General features: G+C 36.1%; 1 protein-coding gene across 1 annotated transcript; it reads right to left on the bottom strand.

Annotated features, from left to right (window-relative positions):
* Positions 1-131: 131 nt before the first annotated feature.
* On the bottom strand, positions 132-2348 carry LOC132562606 (bile salt-activated lipase-like). The gene is made up of 3 exons (XM_060227357.1): positions 2290-2348; positions 868-918; positions 132-765 (listed from the first exon to the last, which is right to left on the bottom strand). The coding sequence occupies exons 1-3, from the start codon at positions 2346-2348 to the stop codon at positions 132-134; spliced, it is 744 nt and encodes a 247-aa protein (XP_060083340.1).
* Between the last annotated feature and the right edge of the window lie 9946 nt (positions 2349-12294).

Genomic DNA, 12294 nt, shown 5'->3' with positions numbered 1-12294 from the left:
ATGGGACCTAGGGAATGTAGTGAAGTTGGTGGCATAGGACCTAGGGGGCGTAGTGAAGTTGGTGGCATGGGACCTAGGGAATGTAGTGAAGTTGGTGGCATGGGACCTAGGAGATGTAGTGAAGTTGGTGGCTAGGGACCTAGGGAATGTAGTGAAGTTGGTGGCATAGGACCTAGGGGGCGTAGTGAAGTTGGTGGCATGGGACCTTGGGAATGTAGTGAAGTTGGTGGCATGGGACCTAGGGGACGTAGTGAAGTTGGTAGCATGGGACCTAGGGAATGTAGTGAAGTTGGTGGCATAGGACCTAGGGGGCGTAGTGAAGTTGGTGGCATGGGACCTAGGGGACGTAGTGAAGTTGGTGGCATGGGACCTAGGGAATGTAGTGAAGTTGGTGGCATAGGACCTAGGGGGCGTAGTGAAGTTGGTAGCATGGGACCTAGGGAATGTAGTGAAGTTGGTGGCATGGGACCTAGGGGACGAAGTGAAGTTGGTGGCATGGGACCTAGGGAATGTAGTGAAGTTGGTGGCATGGGACCTAGGGGACGTAGTGAAGTTGGTGGCATGGGACCTAGGGAATGTAGTGAAGTTGGTGGCATGGGACCTAGGGGGCGTAGTGAAGTTGGTGGCATGGGACCTAGGAGATGTAGTGAAGTTGGTGGCATGGGACCTAGGGGCGTAGTGAAGTTGGTGGCATGGGACCTGGGAGATGTAGTGAAGTTGGTGGCATGGGACCTAGGAGATGTAGTGAAGTTGGTGGCTAGGGACCTAGGGAATGTTGTGAAGTTGGTGGCAAAGAACCTAGAAGATGTAGTGAAGTTGGTGGCTAGAGACCTTGGAGATGTGGCATGGGACTAAGGAGATGTAGTCAAATTGGTGAAATGGGATCTAGGAGATGTAATGAAAATGGAGGGATGGGATCTAGGAGATGTAATGAAAATGGAGGGATGAAACCTAGGAGATGTAATGAAAATGGGGGGATGAAACCTAGGAGATGCTATGAAAATGGGGGGATGGGATCTAGGAGATGTAATGAAAATGGAGGGATGGGATCTAGGAGATGTAATGAAAATGGAGGGATGAAACCTAGGAGATGTAATGAAAATGGGGGGATGAAACCTAGGAGATGTTATGAAAATGGGGGGATGGGATCTAGGAGATGTAATGAAAATGGAGGGATGGGATCTAGGAGATGTAATGAAAATGGAGGGATGAAACCTAGGAGATGTAATGAAAATGGAGGGATGAAACCTAGGAGATGTTATGAAAATGGGGGGATGGGATCTAGGAGATGTAATGAAAATGGAGGGATGGGATCTAGGAGATGTAATGAAAATGGAGGGATGAAACCTAGGAGATGTAATGAAAATGGGGGGATGAAACCTAGGAGATGTTATGAAAATGGGGGGATGGGATCTAGGAGATGTAATGAAAATGGAGGGATGGGATCTAGGAGATGTAATGAAAATGGAGGGATGAAACCTAGGAGATGTAATGAAAATGGAGGGATGAAACCTAGGAGATGTAATGAAAATGGGGGGATGAAACCTAGGAGATGTTATGAAAATGGGGGGATGGGATCTAGGAGATGTAATGAAAATGGGGGGATGGGATCTAGGAGATGTAATGAAAATGGGGGGATGAAACCTAGGAGACGTAATGAAAATGGAGGGATGAAACCTAGGAGACGTAATGAAAATGGAGGGATGAAACCTAGGAGACGTAATGAAAATCGAGGGATGAAACCTAGGAGAGCACGTGAAATTAAAAGCGTGGATAAAGGACCAAAAATTCACTGGTGTCGGTATGAAATATATATCGCATACAAAGCGGGTGGTTTAACATGCGTGAGTCACACACCAATACGGCCCTATACGGTAACATTATATCATAGACAGGGTAAATTTTATCGTCAACTCTTTAAACACGTAAGCTGAACTGAAATCGTTTTGAAAACAGGTTCCTGTTGTAACACATGCCCAAGTACATATATTTGATACAAGTTCTTACCTTTAATGTTAAAATTTTACACTGTAGACACCTCATTTTTTTGTATATCTGCAGAATTCCAGCGTTTACCTTGAACAATTTTAGCCTATAACCACTGTCTACCAGGATGCATTCAACAAATATAGGTTTTGAAAACAGCGATAAAGAAAAAAAATAATTCACATGTGGCCCAAAAAAGTTCCGAGACATTTCTAAATGATCGACTGAAAAAAGAACATCGAGTTTAAAATCTTGTTCGTTGAAAGGATGTGATACATTGGTAGCACATACATATAAACTTACATAAGTTTCAGGGTGAAGAACATTCCATGACGATGAGATGTTGAACCATATTGAAGCATGGTTATAGCATGGTAGTGAGGCTCTCCCGAAAAAGTGCAAAATTTGATAACTCGTCTTTAAAGAATTGGTCAAAACGGCGCTTAACGCTTGTACTATAATATTACTTCAGTGGTAGGCAGCTGAAACAAGCACAAAGTAATCATAGTGATATGGCAGTATTCGTAACAAAAACGTCTACTGTGATGATAGACAGAGACATGAGATAAATATGGTATATATGTAAGATTATATGTTGGTACGTAATTCACGTGCATAAAGTTTAAAATTATATCTATTTGAAATGGCTATTCTGGCAATATAAGCGGATTTACACAAGTAAAACAGGAATCGGATACCCGGTTTACGATAACTGTGGTAAACAATTCACGGCTTATGTTTTTTTTTCACTCAGTAGGATACGAAAAAGTAGCGCTTATGACAATTGAGTAATTATGTACCTGTATTGATACACAATGCTTTCACACAAAGGCACAGTGTACTAATTGTAGCGGAGAACCATACCTCAGAGCACTCCCTAGGTACGGTCACTATTTAGTACCAATTTTCATTTGGCTTTTGTTCAAATATACAACACACAAAACGGGAAACGCCTTATTCTGGACACAACTGATTGTTTTTGTATACTCGATAGTATAAAACTCAAAACTAGCTTGGTTGTGTCAATATACTGTTCGAGTCTGTACACGTATTGTTGCAAAATGCTTATTCAAATCTCCCAAAACCTTCAAACGGATGGGCCATGAGAGAGTTCCAATTCCAAAGTATATGGTTGCAAATATTTGTCGGTAAAATATCTATAAATAGTATGCATACAGTCTTTTGAATTCGTTTTATGACAACATTAGAGTATCCGACAAAAGGTTGTGTCTTATGTTACAGAATCGGCCATGTCAATCTAGGTTAAATCCGAGCAATGTCACGGTGTCCGATACAAAACAGGGTTAGTGGCAACGCAATTAGTATTTAAACAAGCGTCCAACGAGACGAACTTCATGTCACAAAAAAAAAGAAAAAGAAAATATTTCTCATGTATTATTGATCTGACCATAAACAAGTCTTTATCAACATTCCTTTGCAGTTTTGTTCGTTAAAAGTTGACATCCGTCATGGATACCGCTTGTTGGTTTCATATGCTGTTTCATCCGGAATCAACCTTGACATTTGATGCTATAAAATGAGGAAGCGGGTTTGCTAATAAAGAAACGGAACCTAATTAATTTATTTTGATTGTAATGCGTCATCGATTATCATTCGCCTTTAATATATTAATGTGTTATTTAAATTAAGAGCAATTCAGATGTTGAAACCACCTAAGTGATAAAACCGAAAAGGAAACCCAAAACAAAAACGGAAGTAGCAATATATGACTTAGTGGTAAGCTTTTGATGTGGGTCATTTTTTTTTATGTTTGCATCGAGTTAAGCGTCTGTAAGAAAACCCGTAGTATCTAGGAATCAAATTGGCTACAAGGGGCGGGGGTATCGAATTTGAAATTTATTAATTTGGGTTCATTGATCGGAATTGTCAATTAAGCAATTCCAAAGTACATGGACAAGAGTGTAAAATTATATTCATCATATGATAATCATATTTGTTAAAAATTCAGAGAAAGCTTTCAAATGAATTTCCTTCTAAAACAGGCTTAATTCGTCTTGGTATCTTTTTCACTACCAAGAAAATCGCGTGACGTCAAAAAGATATGACTTATTTATGACGTCACAAAAGTGTTCTTGACTTGTATCTTCCGATATATTTGACATGACAATATGGCATGGCACCACAAGCCATATATGTGATATAAACATACATTATGTTTATGCATTTTACACGAATATCATAACACCACTGAACCGGAAGTAAACCTACAAGTAGATACACTTCTGGTATGTGCAGCATGTAACTTGAAATACAAGGCGTCTTTCACTAAAATAACAATGTCTGTATTCATTCAGAGAAATCACATGTGATATACGGATCAACATTAACGATTGTCTATAAAAAGGGTATTAGCAATGATTGACAGGTACAATGTAACGGAAATGTGGCAATTGAATTATAGTATTTGTATGGTGAGTGAATCATCTTGAAGTTTTTCAGCAGAATGTCACAAGAGACTGGAATGATTGATTGAAATGCCGAACATGATCGAACATCGACCACACAATATTGATATCCTCAATGAAATCGATGTGGACATGATTAATATAGATTGAAACAATGGATACAGCCTGGTGCATTTCAACGGCATCGTCAAAACCTAATATATAGTTTAGCTTGTCATAATATAGGCTATTTAGTCATTTAAAGTTTTTGTTGTATTAATCCGAGTTAACCGAAAACATGTTACAGTGTATCTTTTTAATTTAACATATTACATTGTATCTTTTTAATGTAACGTGTTACATTGTATCTTTTTAATGTAACGTGTTACATTGTATCTTTTTAATGTAACGTATTACATTGTATCTTTTTAATGTAACGTATTACATTGTATTTTTTAAATGTAACGTATCACATTGTATCTTTTTAATGTAACGTATTACATTGTATATTGTTATGTAACGTATTACATTGTATCTTTTTAATGTAACGTATTACATTGTATATTGTTATGTAACGTATTACATTGTATCTTTTTAATGTAACGTATTACATTGTATATTGTTATGTAACGTATTACATTGTATCTTTTTAATGTAACGTATCACATTGTATCTTTTTAATGTAACGTATCACATTGTATCTTTTTAATGTAACGTATTACATTGTATATTGTTATGTAACGTATTACATTGTATCTTTTTAATGTAACGTATCACATTGTATCTTTTTAATGTAACGTATCACATTGTATCTTTTTAATGTAACGTATTACATTGTATATTGTTATGTAACGTATTACATTGTATCTTTTTAATGTAACGTATTACATTGTATATTGTTATGTAACGTATTACATTGTATATTGTTATGTAACGTATTACATTGTATCTTTTTAATGTAACGTATTACATTGTATATTTTTCATGAAACGGGTTTGGTGCCATAGCTTCATTTCCCTATGCTTATCGTATTAGGTTTCAAAATGTTGTTTATGAATATGTTGAGGAATTTTCTACCAGTTCCCCATAGTATTTTTTTATATGATGAAGAGTATATTTCACTGATAGAGTTAGATTTAAGTATAATGGGAAGTGAATTGTTAAGCATTTACCTTCATTGTATTATGTCATCAATGCGTGATTAATAAATCTTAAAATATTTACGACTTATCTACTGTTTGTTGTTCTTTTATGAAAGGAAATTGTTAAAGTAAACTCAGACCTTTTCGTGGGTTAAAAAACGAAAAAAAAAAAAACTCCAAAAAACAAAAACCCCGATTTAGTCGCTTTTATTTTCATAAAAACCTGTAGCTCCATAAATCGGCTCCTATTTATTTCAACAGGTCACACACAGCCAATGAAAACAATTCCCCTGGTGAAAATTAAATATTTTACAGTGATTGGTTAATTGAATGGATTAAATGAACGAATCATATTTACGACAAGATATACTCTTCGATTTAAATACAATTTACGTTTCATTGAATTAAGTATTTAACATGCGACACAATAACCATTGAACCGTGACAGGGTTTAAGTCATCACGCTATCTTTACTTTACAGAAAGGAAGACTAATGTGATTTACATGGTCATAACAGAGAATCAACGTGTTGACATATGGACAAATAAATGATGACGCGTGGAACATGTTCGTGTTTGAGCAACTATAATATATGTCTATACCTCACGGTTTGGGATGCATATTTTATGTCGAACCTGATAGATCACAAGTACAATGGACTTTAATATGTAAATATTACACTTTTATCTGTAAAATGTAAACTTTAATCTATAAAATTAACATTTTAATCTGTAAATTTTACACTATCCTATTGAGTAATCCCGGTCTATTGCCTGTCAACTAACCACACTAAGACTCCTCGCGCGCTCCCATCTGAGCCAACAAGAGTGGTTTATATAAGTTGAAAAAAACTTGCTTCGGAATTGTTGTAAAATAAATAAAGTTTATTATATATATACCGCCCGGAAAATTAGACAAGAATCAATATATACATTTTACAGTTAAAAGCTTATTTCTTTTAGACTAAGGTGTAAAATTTACAGATATATGTGCAAATTTTACAGATATATGTGCAGATTTTACTGATAGATTTGTAAAATTTACAGATTAAAGTGTAAAAATGTACAGATTTTGTGCATAAAATATAAAATCAAAAAGTTTTAAAGTTGCTTGAATACGCTTCCGTAGTAGTAAACTGTTTGGTTATAAAGATTCACGTAGTTTAATCCCGATGAAGACTTCAGATTCCCGACGTTTTAGAGGCTCTCAGTGTTCCATAGCACGTTCTCGACACAAGGAAAACATTTCTTTATCATTTTGACCTTCTGTCCCAGCAATGATATTGCATTTTAATTGCCTTTTACGAAGTGTTCATGAAATGAAAATATCTTCAATGAATGTCAATTTTTATGAATGTGATAATTAATCCTTTTCAGAATACTACTCGGGCATGGTAGAATGACCAGTGTGTTTGACAACAATCACTTCCACCCGACACCTTAATGTTGTAAGTCTTTTATGATTTTGCATTGTATTTGATCAGTAAACACTTGACAAATTAAAGGTCTGAATTATAAACTTGTTCAAATATTATTTGCCGACCACTACTACTAAATCGCCAAGTCAATGCATTCGTTTACAAAGACAGACTTTCCAAAAATAACAAGAATGTCAAACAAACAATTGCTAGGTATGGTCAGCGTCAATATTTAGAGGACTGAAGTAACACAAACAATGGAACGATTGTAGGATATTTGTAAAGGTGAAGGCCACTCCAATTGGACAAAGACACAACATAAAACGTATGCGTTATTAATTTGTCGTTTCCTTGAAATGACACTAAAATCACTGGTCATATCTGTGTGGGTCCAAATCTCGTCAACTGTGTGATCTGGCGTTTGCCTATGTTGTATATGTCTTATGATATGATTAGAATAAGCAACACTCGGACACAGCCTGAACAAGAGAAAGATTTACCCGAGGACTCATGAAACAGTTTATTAAAGGAAAATAAGTCAAGGTTGTCCGGAAGAGTAAGCGTCTTCTGCTTCATCGACACCCACCATGTAGACCCTGGTCACCCCAAGAAAATAATGCCATGTTCTCAAATGAAAACTAATGATCTCGTGGGGAAATATTAGACATGTTTGGTTCTCGATAGATTGTCTTACGCATCGCCTGTTGTAATCCTTGATCCCTTTGGAAATGCGACAGCGTTTAATTGATTTGACCAAGATATCTCCCTTCCGGAACCCCTGGTCTTGTTCTGGTACTTTTTTGCGGTCTTCGTGTTATACTGTCCTTCGCACGTTTCCCTAGTTTCATTGCATTTTAGGTTCAGAGGAAGATTTTGTGGCGTAACAATATCCATAGCTAAATGTTCTTTAAAAAGAATAAATTTCATGTGGCAAAATTTTAATTACTACACAAGAAATTTGTCAGAAATGAAAAAAAAAACAAAGATTTGCAGAGATGTGATGTTCGTTTAATGTAAGTTATAAAGTAAAGGAGCTTTTTTCAACATGGTGAACGAAACTTTATCGAAAACAGCGAGAAAGACCATCACTTATTGGCCAGTAGCCTTGTGGTCCGTACCAAAATTAAGTATGAGCGTGTCGTGTAGTCACGTGACTAGTGAACTAAGCGGTTAAACTCTAAATATAGCTTACACTGCTTAATAGGACAATGTTTGGTGAAAAGGGTTCAAAAGGTCGCATATCATGTCGTAAGCAATTGTAGTAGTAGGCATTTATTATCACGATGGAAATATATCGATTTAATTAACATTAAATGTTGGTTACGCTTTCTAATCGAGGACCAAAGCGGGTATTCATTGAACTAGGATGAAGGTATGCTCCATATAAGAGAGTGTGAGAAGCATGCGTCGTCTTAACGTCTGTCCAGTCAAAATTTCTTTGAAGAAGACTTATCTACACCAGATGTACTGACAAAGCTTCAACTGTTTACATTTAACGGTCAACTTGATCCTTGACAGGTATACACTTTGATTTAATTACCGGGTATAGACAGATCTGGTGACGACCCTGATCGCTCTATTGACAGGTAACAATACGCAATCCGACGTCTCAGTATATTTGATAGAAAAGTTCAGCATGTGTATTCACTACAGTGGTCTTTTGATGTTAAAACCAGTTAGGCTATTGTTATCAAGGTAGGCCATTATTAAGAAGTAGTCTGTTTTTCGGTACGTCAATTTACAAGTTAAATGTATCTTTTTTAATTTTATGCACCTGGGAATTCACGCCTAGGAAAAGGGATATATGATAACAACAACAAAGAGGCAAAAAGGGCAACTACATTAACAGTAACTAAAATGTCTACAGACAGACACGTACACATATATACAGGTAAACAACATTGTAAAATGTCTACAGACAGACAGGTACACATAGATACAGGTAAACAGCATAGTAAAATGTCTACAGACAGACACGTACACATATATACAGGTAAACAACATTGTAAAATGTCTGCAGACAGACACGTACACATATATACAGGTAAACAGCATAGTAAAATGTCTACAGTCAGACACGTACACATATATACAGGTAAACAGCATAGTAAAATGTCTACAGTCAGACACGTACACATATATACAGGTAAACAACATAGTAAAATGTCTACAGACAGGTACACATATATACAGGTAAACAGCATAGTAAAATGTCTACAGACACGTACACATATATACAGGTAAACAGCATAGTAAAATATCTACAGACAGACAGGTACACATAGATACAGGTAAACAGCATAGTAAAATGTCTACAGACAGACACGTACACATATATACAGGTAAACAGCATATTGAAATGTCTACAGACAAACAGGTACACATGTATACAGGTAAACAGCATAGTAAATGTCTACAGACAGGTACACATATATACAGGTAAACAGCATAGTAAAATGTCTACAGACAGGTACACATATATACAGGTAAAGAGCATAGCAAAATGTCTACAGACAGACAGGTAATCATATGTACAGGTAAACAACATTGTAAAATGTCTACAGACAGACACGTACACATATATACAGGTAAACAGCATAGTAAATATCTACAGACAGACAGGTAATCAAATATGTCTACAGACAGGTACACATATATACAGGTAAACAGCATAGTAAAATGTCTACAGACAGACACGTACACATATGTACAGGTAAACAGCATAGTGAAATGTCTACGGACAGACACGTACACATATATACAGGTAAACAGCATAGTAAATATCTACAGACAGACAGGTAATCAAATATGTCTACAGACAGGTACACATATATACAGGTAAACAACATAGTAAAATGTCTTCAGACAGACACGTACACATATAAACAGGTAAACAGCATAGTAAAATGTCTACAGACAGGTACACATATATACAGGTAAACAGCATAGTAAAATGTCTACAGTCCGACACGTACACATATATACAGGTAAACAGCATAGTAAAATGTCTACAGTCAGACACGTACACATATATACAGGTAAACAACATAGTAAAATGTCTACAGACAGGTACAGGTAAACAGCATAGTGAAATGTCTACAGACAGACACGTACACATATATACAGGTAAACAGCATAGTAAATATCTACAGACAGACAGGTAATCAAATATGTCTACAGACAGGTACACATATATACAGGTAAACAACATAGTAAAATGTCTAGACAGACACGTACACATATATACAGGTAAACAGCATAGTAAATATCTACAGACAGACAGGTAATCAAATATGTCTACAGACAGGTACACATATATACAGGTAAACAGCATAGTAAAATGTCTACAGACAGACACGTACACATATGTACAGGTAAACAGCATAGTGAAATGTCTACAGACAGACACGTACACATATATACAGGTAAACAGCATAGTAAATATCTACAGACAGACAGGTAATCAAATATGTCTACAGACAGGTACACATATATACAGGTAAACAACATAGTAAAATGTCTACAGACAGACACGTACACATATATACAGGTAAACAACATAGTAAAATGTCTACAGACAGGTACACATATATACAGGTAAACAGCATAGTAAAATGTCTACAGACAGACACGTACACATATATACAGGTAAACAGACACGTACACATATATACAGGTAAACAGCATAGTAAAATATCTACAGACAGACAGGTACACATAGATACAGGTAAACAGCATAGTAAAATGTCTACAGACAGACACGTACACATATATACAGGTAAACAACATAGTAAAATGTCTACAGACAGGTACAGGTAAACAGCATAGTGAAATGTCTACAGAAAGACACGTACACATATATACAGGTAAACAGCATATTGAAATGTCTACAGACAGACACGTACACATATATACAGGTAAACAGCATAGTAAATATCTACAGACAGACAGGTAATCAAATATGTCTACAGACAGGTACACATAGATACAGGTAAACAACATAGTAAAATGTCTACAGACAGACACGTACACATATATACAGGTAAACAGCATAGTAAAATGTCTACAGACAGGTACACATATAAACAGGTAAACAGCATAGTAAAATGTCTACAGACAGACAGGTAATCATATATGTCTACAGACAGGTACACATATATACAGGTAAACAGCACAGTAAAATGTCTACAGACAGACACGTACACATATGTACAGGTAAACAGCATAGTGAAATGTCTACAGGCAGACAGGTACACATATATACAGGTAAACAACATAGGACCATACTGAATTAATAATAGGACCATACTGAAGTAGTGTTAGGACCATACTGAAGTGATGTGAGGACCATACTGAAGTAATGTTAGGACCATACTGAAGTGATGTTAGGACCATAGTGAATTAATGTTAGGACCATACTGAAGTAATGTTAGGACCATACTGAAATAATGTTAGGACCATTCTAAAGTGATGTTAGGACCATAGTGAATTAATGTTAGGACCATACTGAAGTGGTGTTAGGACCATACTGAAGTGATGTTAGGACCATACTGAAGTGGTGTTAGGACCATACTGAAGTAATGTTAGGACCATACTGAAGTGATGTTAGGACCATACTGAATTAATGTTAGGACCATACTGAATTGTACTGTTAGGACCATACTGAAGTAATGTTAGGACCATACTGAATTGTACTGTTAGGACCATATTGAAGTGATGTTAGGACCATATTGAAGTGATATGAGGATCATACTGAAGTGTACCGTTAGAACCATACTGAAGAATTGTTTTATACACGACTACTACCACGGTGTTATATAGAGATCGATGAGGTTTATATGCTCTAGCAATAGTGAGTGATGCTGCTGAGTATGGGCACTTATTCTACGTGTTGGATGTAGGTATCGACCAATTCCAGGAAAGTTGAAGCCGGGAGCTCTTTGGATTTGAAAAGGAATTGGCGTTTTCATTCGTTAATACACTCTCGATACGAGGTTTTGAAAACGAAAAGCTGATACAACTTATAAAGTTTGAACATAAACTATCAGGGAGTATCGCACACATAACTATTTAATACAAATAAACCATGTTTTAATGGATTTGATAAAGATGAAATTAGTCAGCAATCACATCTCGAAATATCCATTGTTAAATCTTCAGTTCAGCCTGTAGTTGCATCGAATTTAAACATTCGTCCTACCTACATGTGTGTACAGATCTTTGATAATATTAGTCCCTTTAACAGTATGTAAGGACAAACGAGCTGTAGTAAGACCATAGCAGAAAACAGCTTACCTGTGTAATACATTTATAGCACAAAAATGCAATGCACAAAAATAGCAAC

Source organism: Ylistrum balloti, unplaced genomic scaffold, assembly GCF_031769215.1.
Source record: "Ylistrum balloti isolate Yb309-2 unplaced genomic scaffold, AGI_CSIRO_Ybal_v1 Utg371464, whole genome shotgun sequence".
NCBI lineage: Eukaryota > Metazoa > Mollusca > Bivalvia > Pectinida > Pectinidae > Ylistrum > Ylistrum balloti.
Note: the sequence above shows the minus strand (reverse complement) of the source record. Positions and strands in the feature narration are given on the sequence as shown.